This window comes from Leucopleurus acutus (assembly GCF_964270905.1).
Source record: "Leucopleurus acutus genome assembly, chromosome: 16".
Taxonomy (NCBI): Eukaryota; Metazoa; Chordata; class Mammalia; order Artiodactyla; family Delphinidae; genus Leucopleurus; species Leucopleurus acutus.
Genome location: NC_139158.1, coordinates 82,923,193 through 82,934,928, shown reverse-complemented (window position 1 = coordinate 82,934,928; position 11,736 = coordinate 82,923,193). Strand labels below are relative to the sequence as shown.

General features: G+C 47.8%; 1 protein-coding gene across 1 annotated transcript; it reads right to left on the bottom strand.

Moving 5' to 3' along the window:
• Window positions 1–755: 755 nt before the first annotated feature.
• CIMIP1 (ciliary microtubule inner protein 1) lies at window positions 756–10,706 on the bottom strand (the record flags this gene model as incomplete). Its single annotated transcript, XM_082857043.1, has 4 exons — window positions 756–917; window positions 6,858–6,959; window positions 8,590–8,671; window positions 10,639–10,706. 4 exons carry the CDS (start codon window positions 10,704–10,706, stop codon window positions 756–758), a joined length of 414 nt encoding a protein of 137 aa, XP_082713169.1.
• Between the last annotated feature and the right edge of the window lie 1,030 nt (window positions 10,707–11,736).

Genomic DNA, 11,736 nt, shown 5'->3' with positions numbered 1-11,736 from the left:
CGGAAATCAAATGTTGACCAAGGGGTTAATGTCAAACGTCCCCGGGGGAACGGACGATGGCCTCGTTGCCCAGCTCGGCTGCTGTCTGCGTGGTGATAGGGGTCGGGGGGTGGGGTGGGGGTGGGGGTGGGGGTGGGGGGGTGGACCAGGTAATCGGAGAAGGTTTTCTACGGAGCGCTTGGGAAACCCGTCCTCTCCAGGAAATCCGCACTCAATGGCGCATCTTGTGCCCGTCTTTGCTTTAAAGCTGTTGACGTATTGCAGATATCCTGGGGAAGGAGTGTCGAGGGACGCTCAAAGCGCTTTATTCCTCCTGAAAAGCAGGCCCAGGGGGATTTGGGTACAGAAACACCTGGCCAACAACCTCATTACAACAAGGATGCTGAGAAGGGGGATTGAAGGTGACATTAAAGCGTTTAGACAAATATTTAAAAATGGAATCACATCGTGTTTTTTAAAAGCTATACCTAGAAATTCCCATGGTATTAAAAAAAATCAGAGGGTCTAGTTTGCTTTATTCATTGCATTAGCCAAGAATGAATATGTTACAAGAATGTTCCGGAAGGGAGGCATTGATGAATTGAAAACGTCTAAGGGCTGTTTTGTGTTCTTTGCAACAATATCCTATGAGCAGATGTGTAGGGGAACCCTGTCCTTGGTGGGGAGGCCGGGGAGCTCTTCCTTTCCTGGGCATGGGCACCGGCATCTGGCGGTCCACCCTTCCTTGCCCCAGGGGCCGGGGTCTCTGTCTGGACTCAGTGGACACCTTGCTTCGGCCAGTTTAGCTCCTTGGCATACGCCCCTTTGCAGCTTCTGATCTCATGATCGTGCTCCAGACACTTGTTCAGGCCCGGCACCCCGGATCTCCAGCCAATGAAGCCCTGGGTCGTCTTTGGGACTGGGGGGGATGGGAGCACCTGGAATAGAAAGGCAGGGGGTTGAGTCACCTTGGGCCACAGCAACACGAGGCGTGTCCACGGAGGCATCAGGATCGGTACGCCTGGTGTGGAAAAGACAGAAAGAACCACGGTACTGGCCCCCAAATAGACACATGGGTCAATGGAACAGAACGGAGAGCCCAGAAATGGACCCGCACTTCTATGGGTACTTAATCCATGACAAAGGAGGCAGAATATACAGTGGGGAAAAGGCAGCCTCCTTGATAAATGGTGCTGGGAAAACGGGACAGCAACGTGCAGAAGCAGCGAACTGGTCTACTTCTCACACCATGCACAAAACTAAACTCAAATGGATTAAAGACTTAAAGGTAAACCTGAAACCATAAAACTGCTAGAAGAAAACACAGGCAGCACACTCTTTGACATTGGTCTTAGCAATATTTGTTTGGATATGTCTCCTCAGGCAAGGGAAAAATAAACAAATGGGACTACCTCAAACTCAAAGGCACCTTCTGCACAGAGAAGGAAAGTACCAACAGAACAAAAAGGCCGCCTACCGAATGGGGGAAGATATTTGCAAACGTATGGGATAAAGGGTTAATATCCAAGATATGCAAAGAACTCATACAAATCGGCATCAAAAAAACAAACAACCTGATTAAAAAATGGGCAGGGAACCTGAATAGACATTTTTCCAAAGAAGATATACAGGTAGTTAACAGTCACATTAAAAGATGCTCACTGTCACTAATCATCACACCTGTCAGAGTCACCATCATGAAAAAGACAACAAATGACAAGTGCTGGCAAGGATGTGGAGAAAAGGGAACCCTCCTGCGCTGTTGGTGGGAATGGAAATTGGTGCAGCCACTGTGGAGAACAGTATGGAGGTTTGTCAAAAAATTAAAAATAGAACTATCATACTATCCAGCAATTCCACCCCTGGGTACTTACGTAAAGTAGATGAAAACAGTAATTTGAAAAGATACATGCAGCTCTATGTTCATTGAACCATTATTTACAACAGCCAAGATAAGGAAGCAACCGAAGTGCCCATCAACAGATGACTGGATAAAGATGTGGTCTATATATACAATGGAATATTATTCAGCCATAAAAATTAATGAAATCTTCCCATTTGTGACAACATAGATGGGCACTTAAGAGTGAAATAAGTCAGACAGAGAAAGACAAATACTGCATGATTTTACTTACATGTGGAGTCTAAAACAACAAGACAAATGGACAAAAATAAACAGAAACAGAGTCATAGAAACAGAGAACAAACAGATGGTTGCCAAAGGGGTGGTGGAGGAGGAGAGGAATGGGTGAGGGAGAGTAAAAGGGACAAACTTGCAGATGCAAAATAAATGAGTCACAGGGATGAAATGTACAGTGTGGGGAACATAGTCAGTAATTATGCAATATCTTTGTATGGTGACAGATCGTAACGAGACTTACGGTGATCATTTTGAAATGTTTAGAAATATTGAATCACTGTGTTGTATAATAAGGACGAACATAGTGTTGTGGGTCAACTGGACTTCAAAAACAAAGAAACTCGTAGAAAAAGAGGTCAGATTTGCGGTTACCAGAGGTGGGGGTGGGGGAGGGGGAATTGGATGAAGGTGGTCAAAAGGTACAGACTTCCAGTTATAAGACAAACAAGTGCCAGGGATGTAACGTACAACAGGATAAATATTATGAGCACTGCTCTACGTTATATATGGAAGCTGTTAAGAGAGTGAATGCTTAGAATTCTCATCACAAGGAGAAAATAATTTTGTTTCTATTTCTTAAATTTGGTATCTATATGAGAAGATGGACGTTTGCTAAACTTATTGCGATAATCGTTTCATGGTGTATGTAAGTCAACTCATGATGCTGCACAACTTATACTTACTTAGTACTGTATGTCAATTATAGCTTAATAAAACTGGAAGAAAAAATTAGAAAGAAAAGACAGAAAGAAGAGCCAGGGTCCCTAAGTAAGGTGCGCTGAATGTAAGCGCGCTCCAATCAGCTGGCCTCGGAGATCACATTTTCCCTGAAAGTAACGATCACCAAACATGTCTCTTTATCTTGTAATGCTTAACACATTTAATTCACGACCCAATGAAATAATTTTTATTTGGTAAAAGAGCGAAAAAGAGAAAAAAGTAAGGTGCAGAAATATCAAATACTACAGTGCACAGTGCCCTTTATAAAATATGTGGCAACATTGTCAGATGGTATCCTGGCGGTTATAGGTTTGATTAGAAGGTTTTACGATACGTGTGTGTACACACACACACACACCCAAACCATAGATGCCACAGGAATGAAAAACAATTGAATTTAATTAAAAACCAGAAGGGAAATGGGATTCTATCTGAAATGAAAAAAACCCCACAATTTTGTTTGTCAATTCCTTGAAATTTGGAAAATTTTTGGAAAATGAGGCTAAATGTTTATGCAGGTTTCTCCCTTCCATTTGGAATAATCTTCTGTTCTGCTCTTACGGGGGGATTTGAACGAAGCCAGCAGTGAGGAATATTTGTTCCAGCAGAAGAACAGAGAGGAAGAGGTTTAGTATGCTTGGGGTTACGAGTTCACGCTTGGCTCAGAGGATCTTTGAGTGAGGCGGTGGCCGGAGGGGACGGTCCTGGTGGATGAAGCCCCTTAACATATATTCTTGCTGAGGTATTAAAATGAATCTCTTGAGAGGTCCCATGCAGGGAGGGCCATGAACATATGCCAACGAGGCCAGAATTTCCTCCAGCGAGCCAGTTCTCCACAATGCTGGGACCTCGGGAACACACGGGACCAGCCTTCAAGTCCATCTCCAACTGGTAAGAGAAATGCAGTCAGAACCCACCCTGGGATGCCACACTTCACCCACCAGATGAAGAGATGAAAACACCACTGTGAACGAGCTTATGGGAGAATCTGTTGTTAATTCTCTGTGAAGGACAATCTTACCATCATCTACGAAAAATGAAAATGCAAACGCTCTTTGACCTGACAGTCCATCCCTAGGCATTTATCCTAAGACATCCTAATACCTGCACACGCACATACCAAGGCCCTGTTTATCATAGCCAATGCCTGGACACAGCCTACGTGTCCATCCACGGGGACCCGTTCAGCCACAGCCCCTCCGCACCGCGGAAAACTACGCAGCAGTTTAAAAGAATGAGGTCGCTCTCTATATCCTCAGATGGAACGACTTTGAAGACAAACTGCTAAGAGGAAAAAAGATGCATAAAAGATGTAAAATATGGTATAATTTGTGTACGAAGGAAAAAGGGCTAGAGCCCTCCACATCCACTTGGATAGGCATATTGCATCAGGGGAAGGGTGCAGAGATGGGGGGCAACAGCTCTCAGGACTCGGGGGACGGAAGGAGGCTTTTCACGGCATTGCCCTTTGGGGTGTAGGATGCCTGTTAAACCATAAATGCATTTTTTTTTTTTTTTTTTTGCGGTACGCGGGCCTCTCACTGTTGTGGCCTCTCCCGTCGCGGAGCACAGGCTCCGGACGCGCAGGCTCAGCGGCCATGGCTCACGGGCCCAGCCGCTCTGCGGCATGTGGGATCTTCCCGGACCGGGGCACGAACCCGTGTCCCCTGCATCGGCAGGCGGACCCCCAACCACCGCGCCACCAGGGAGGCCCCATAAATGTATTTTTAAGGGGGTCTATCCACCTGAAGAGGGAATGGGAAGGAGGAAGATGGGAACCATTTCTTCGGCAAGGAAGGAAGCTCAGAGGGAAACAAGCAAAGTGCCTTTCTCTGCTGGATCGTGAGACTGACCCTCCACTCCTTCCCCCGTCCACCCCCCAGGCTCTGACAGGGGTGTGGCTTCCACACCTGGCCTTCTCCTAAGCAGAGGCTCACACAGGGAGAAATCATGTTCCGTTTTGTTCTGGTCCCAGGACAGTTCCTCTCTTCTCCCCCGCAGAAGGGGATGCTGTTCTGATCTCTAGGTGGGAGCACCTCCTTTGAAAAGATGATGATTCTGGTGACAGCCGCCACCCAGCCTGAACAGGCACGGGGGCCATTTGTCAGGATGGCGGAGGGAGGGGCCCAGCTTCCCCAGGAGAAAGGCACTTACGGGGACCGCTCGTGGCCAGGAGAGACAGCAGGGTCCCTCGGGGACCCCTGTGTCCTCTTCTGGGGTGGAGGCGGGGGTAGGGAGGTGGCAGAATTAAAACCCAGCAGTGGAGAAATAGCAGAGCCTCTACCTGCCCCGCTTGCCCTGTCCGCTGGCCAGCCCGAGGGTTCCAGTCGGAGTTTGTGCGGGCAGAGCGGGTTCCCCACGTGTGTGGTTCATTTGAAAAACCACTGCATTTCTGGGCACGTCTCCCAATAAACTTACGGACCGGGAGCAAAACACTGTGTCTACAAGGGTGCTCCTTGCAAACTGGGTACAACCTAGACGTCCAGAGATAGGGGAAGGGTATACAAATCATGGTCGACCCGTACAATGGAGAAAAAATGCAGTCAGTAACGTAATATGATTTGGAGTGCTGTAATTAACTGCATGGAAAGATATATAGGGCATATTGTTAAGTGAAAAAAGATTACAAAGCAGCCTGTGGAGTTTGATTTTTAAATATATATATATATATATATGCATGTGTGTGTGTGTGTGTGTGTGTGTTTATTGAAGGAGCAGTCAAACAATAACATTTAAGAGTATGGCTCTGGAATCAGACCCACTTGACCTTGGGAAAGTTATTCAGCCTTTGTCAGCTTCAGTTTCCTCATCTACCAAATGGGTCTGATGGCAATTACAGCCACTTCCCAGGGATGTTGTGGAAATAAGATAACCATGTAAAGCACTCAGTATGGGGAGCAACTAAAGGACAGTAATAAAATAAGAGCTAGGGCTTCCCTGGTGGCGCAGTGGTTGGGAGTCCGCCTGCCGATGCAGGGGACACGGGTTCGTGCCCCAGTCCGGGAAGATCTCACATGCCGCGGAGCGGCTGGGCCCGTGAGCCATGGCCGCTGAGCCTGTACGTCCGGAGCCTGTGCTCCGCAACGGGAGAGGCCACAACAGTGAGAGGCCCGCGTACTGCAAAAAAAAAAAAAAAAAAAGAGCTAGCATTTATTGGTGGTATATGGAGGCATAGAAAACATCTGGAAGGAACTCCCCAAAATGTTAACCATGGGTCAGGGTACATACGGATGTTTTAATGTATGATTTATATTTTGCTGTATTTCTAGAAAAATCACTGAGCCTCTATTGTTGTATAATCAGGGGGAACCCTCTCAACATCTCAGTGGAATGCATTCATTCATTCATTCATTCATTCGGCTAACAGATCGTACCCACTGAGCACCCACTACGAATGAGCTGGCCACCCCATCAGACCCTGAGGGCGTCAGGAAAAGAAAATGCAGAGCCTAACTCCCCCACCCCTGGCTGCCTTCATCCTGAGTTTTCATCCGCTCTCCCCATCAGGACACAGAAATGCCTTCTCCGTAGCTGGGCAGAGAGCAGAACCCAGGATTAAAGTGACAGACGCATGAGAGGAGACCCAGGGACATACAGAGCTCAGCAACTTCTAGAGACATCTACCCTACATCCACAGCTGATGGGTCTCAGGTGGGAACACCATCTAAGTCTTCACCCCTCTGGACAGCCTGGTCCCTCACTCAGCAACAAGAGCGATCTCTTAAAAAGGCAATTCTCAACACGCCGTGGCCCTGCTTCCCACTGCAAATCGGGCTCAAATCCCAACTCCTTCCTCTGGCCTCTGAGGTCCCGCCCGTGTAGGGACCAGTAACCCGCTGTGTCTTGCATGTGTGCGCTTGGAAAGGGCTGGAAACCCGCCTCCCCGCAGGCCGGGCACCACTGTGTTCTTACCTGTGCAGGTGGCTGGGCCCACCAGGAGCAACACAGGAGAAACACCGTCTCCGGTGGGGTTGATTTCTTACTTAGGAAAGCAAGTACTTAAAAGAACTTTGCGAACCTTGATGTATTTCTCCACTGGGGTCACTGGCCGGATGCGGAAGCGCTCAGGAAGCTCGATTTTGGGCTTTGGGGTGGCGGGCTCTTCTTCACGCTCGATCAGCTGAAACACAATCCCCAGGGATGGGGCCCCGCAGGCTGAGACCTTGGAAGCTTCCCCTCACTGTCCCCCCAGGACAAGGCACTTTACAGGTTAGGTGGTGCTCAGATCACAGTTAGAAAGAGGTGGCGTGGGGACTGGCCAACAGGCCAGCTCAGCCCCAGGCCCTTGCAGACTGCCTGTTTACAGCCCTGCTGAGTGATTTGAGAACACGTCACAGGTTATGGACTTAGACTAAAACATGGCAGCAAGGTTCAGGACCAACCTGTAAACTGTGAGGAGAGCTTCCATCCCCCCTTTTAATTTTTAAAGCAACTTTGAACCCTTCAAAAACCCAATTTAATTACACATAAGGAATATTAATATAGACTCTTTTATGCATCTTATATTAATAAGGACTCATTTTAGGCATAAAATTTCAAATTGTGTAACTCTCTAAGTATTAAAAAAACTCATTAAGAATGGCATAATTTCAGCGCTAGTGGGACGGGGTGAATTACAAACGGGCTTTACGCTGCCTAGAATCATGGACATTTTGAATTATGCGGCCTTTGTGCGATTCTGCCTCCCCAGAGAAATGTGGTTTCCTCATGTTGTGTCCTGGAGATCACGTGGAAGGTTGCAAACCACTGGCCGCCATCCCAGAGAAGCTCACACAAGCATTCTGCGAGCCTGTTGGCGTCTTATAAATCCAAGCCACTATTCTAGACTCAGAGATTTCATTAAAGCGTCTGGATTTCTGTACTCTTATTTATTTATTTATTTATTTTGCGGTACGCGGGCCTCTCACTGCTGTGGCCTCTCCCGTTGCGGAGCACAGGCTCCGGACGCGCAGGCTCAGTGGCCATGGCTCACGGGCCCAGCCACTCCGCGGCATGTGGGATCTTCCCGGACCGGGGCACGAACCCGTGTCCCCTGCATCGGCAGGCGGACTCTCAACCACTGCGCCACCAGGGAAGCCCTGGACTCTCTCGAACAGTCAGAAAATACAGCCAGTCTGCTTGCCTGGTAGCCCTCAGCTGGGCTGATGGTGGCTGCCTCTGGATGGGGTCAGTGGTCTCTTTGCTGGTGTCCCCATCACTCCCTATTAATTATGCCTGGTCCTTTTCCTTGTTTCTGTTTCCTATCTGGTGTAGGAAATACCAAGAGTATTTTCCTAATAATCGTGCCGATATTCACTTGGCCTCTCCTCTCTTTCCATCTGAACGTCACAGTCACTCAGTGAGGCAGTGAGGACTGTCACCCCATTTTACAGATGGGAATTCCAAGGCCGAGTGGCCCTGGAATCAGCCAGACCAGCATCTCCCCTTGGTGCTTCTCTTTCTGAGCTGTGTGACTTTGCACTTCTTTGAGCTCAAATTCCTCATTTGGAAAATGGACATCAAAGAGCACGCCCCTCCGCACAGGGGTTGTCATGTGGGTTCAATGAGCTGGTTCGGATGAAGCACCTAGAACGTGCCTGACGCATAGTAAGTACTCAATAAATTTGTGAATGGGAGGAAAATTCAGGTGTCAGCCGTCTTCGCCTACAACATGCTCTTTAATTTATTCTTGCAAATTATACACTTCATAACCATTTATTCTTGGAAATGATTGATTCTATAACCTCCGAGCTCATCAAATTTACATTTACCTCCTCGAGGGGGGTCGTTAAAAATCCCCAGTTCGTTGCCCAGTTTTGCCGTGCCTCGTTTTCAGCCTTCAGGCGGTACGTCCTGAAAAAGAAAGCTCTTAAATGCCAGACATTTGAAAAGGGTTAAAGTAGCAAACCCTAAGGTGCAATGGGGAGAATTTTACATTCTTCAATGCATCTGGACTGAAGGATGATTCTGTGTAAGGGAGGAAGCAGGAGTCCCTGTCGCTGGGGACTTCCCACTAATGTAAGGAAGACACATGTCTAAGAACCAGAGATGCTGGTTGGGTGGTACATTGGGGAGCAGACAGAACTGGGGCTGACTCTGCCCGAGGGGTCATCTAGGAATGGAATCCTTGTTTTGGGGGCCCCTGGACCTATAGTAATGGGGGAGTGTTAAATCATTATGGAGGTACATATAAAGTTCCTTTGTTTTCAGAGCAAGGACCAGGCCAGAGTGAGTGAGTCCCTGGGATGCAAAATTTAAGGAGGTGCCCACTCTCAGGTTCCTGCAAGCACAGAGCCAGCACCTGCATGATCTTGAGATGGAGTCCCCCCCTTAACTATTGCACTCCAGATGCCTCACTCATCCCACCCTAATCCTGGCCCTGCTTTTGCTCCACATTGAATATAATTTATACATAACTACCTAGGAGCTGAACTGAATTGCAATTGAAGAGCGGGTGTGTTGCATTTTGCAAAAATCTGATTAAACATTTATTCATTTTGATTTTCAAGTTTCTTTTCCTATTTTGGAATCAATATCTGCACCCCAAGCCCCCTCTGATGTCTCAACAGTTTCAGAGGCCCTGGCCAAACTCTTTCCCTGGACACTGAGCATCTAAAGCAGAGTCTATTTCCAAGGGAGCTGTAACATGAGACAAAAATATGAGCCATATATGTAATTTAAAATTGTCTAGAGCCACATTTTAAAAAAAGTAAAAATAAACAGGTAAACTTAATTTTGGTATCACTTTTTAGGGGCATGAAGTTTTCGAAATCTAGTATTTTACATTTACAGCTCATCCCAATTTGGAATAACCACGTTTCAAGTGTTCAAGTTTGGACATGGGACAGAACAGTCTAAGGGCTTAATTGGCTCTGTTCACACAGGAGGGGCCATCTGATTTGGGTCTTGAAGGATGAGTAGGAGTTTGTTTGGTGGGGGAAGAGAGAAAAGGGCATTCTAGGCAGAGCAAACAGACCCTGCTAATACCCTGCTAGGTAGTATTTCCTATAGTGGGTACTTGGATAAAAATAAAGATTTAAAAAATAATAATAGCATGTATTTATTGCAAATAATACTGGCTTTCCATTTTCAAGAGTGATATAAAGTTTCCTATAAAAATAAGTTCACTAAGTGAAACAAAGCTAATTTAAAGAAAAATATGAAGTGACTATTACAGGGTTTTCAAGGAAATGGTAGAAGTCATAGAGATGACAATAGGATAACTGAAGTTTAAGAGGTGAGCCATGATGGTTTGTTGTTGCTAATATTTACTTACTTGCATCTAAATTAGTAACTTCCCATACCCGTTAAAACTTCAAAGAGATGGGATACTATTTAGCAATGGGATAGAATGCCAAATAAAAACATCCATTACAGATGTCTGCTGAACATAAATCTTTGAGAAAACGGATCTATTCTTTAAATTAAAGCTTCTTGTTCAAAAACCAGGACAAGCAAGCGAGAATGTGACGTGCTCTCATTCGAACTGAACAAACATTAAGATGTTTTAAGCATTTGGTAAATATTAAAAATAAGCACACATCAGTCGTATCTCAACAAGCAAAGCTTTGCAGCGGGTTGTAAAGGCAGATGCAAACTCTTTCACGCCTTTGTGGTGTGCCTAAGAAAAGAAAAAGAAAGGCTCTTTCGTCCCTAACACTGCCCCCTTTCCGCAAGGCCCCCCGACCCCCTCCAGGGCACGCTCTTCGCGCCCAGAGGTCGATCACCTCCAGGACTTGGTGGGGAAACTGAGGCGGCCAGGTTGAACACTTCAGGTGGGAACGGCCCAGCCCACTGGGTTCCCGGTTCCCGGGCGTTACCAGATCTCGTCCTGGGCCACGAGGTTCATGCGCTCGGCCTCGGCCCTGCTCATGGGCTTCTGCGCCATGGGGCCTGGGGTCTTGGAGCGCCCGGCACCCTCGGCCATTGGGTTCAGCGTCTCACGTCGCCTAGGAGACGGGTTGCCAAGCAACGCAGGACGCGCAGGCGGAGGCGGCGCAGCACCTGGCGAGGTTGTGGCCGCCTGGCTCCGCGGCTTCCGTGCGCCCACTGCCAATCTCAGTCCGCAGCTGCGCTCTTCGCCCGCCTCCCTGCCCACCTGCCGGCTCGCGGGCGCAGCAGCCCTTCTCTGCGGAAAACCTTGGGGAAACCTCAAGACCTTACATTCCCTCCTCCCTTTAAACTTGAGACCTGCAAGTATACAGGCCAAGTGGACCAACCCTAAGCGTACCGAGCTTAATGGATTCCGTCATAGAGACCCCTGTAGCCACCGCCTGGGTTACGAACTAGGTCACTCGACGCCCCGCCCCCCAGCGCCCGTCGACTTTTCTCGGCAGAGATTTGTTTCATCACAATTTGAACTTTGTGTAAGCGGAATCATCCTGGTGTCGTTTTTGCCTGGCTTCCTTGGTCCAGTGTTACGTTTGAGTGGTTCATCCATGTCACTGCGAGTAGCCGGGGTATGTTCACTTCGATGTGGGCGTCACTGGGGCTGAGTTTTGGGGCCTCCATGAAAGTGCTGCTGTGAGTTTCAGCGCACATGGCTTTTGGAGAACATATGCATGCATTTCTTTGGCATGCACTCTTTATAACCATCTCCAAATGCAATTCAAAGATAATATTGCCTCCAGACCCTACACCCCACACTCTGTCTTTCACGCCCATCAACACCAATCCCCCATCATTGGGATGCTCAATGGGTATCTGTTGACTGACTCAGCGACGAACCCCCCCCCCCCCCCGACTTCCATCACACCACATTGTCATAGGCCGGGGCTGGAAAATGTGTCTAAAAAACAGAATGTGCATCCTCTGCGTAGGGCAGGGGAATGTTCCTCTGCCTGAGAGCCACGAGATGCACAGGCGTCCAGAGCCTCATGGCGCCGAGAGAAGGAGGCAGCAAGCTTCCGCTGACCTAC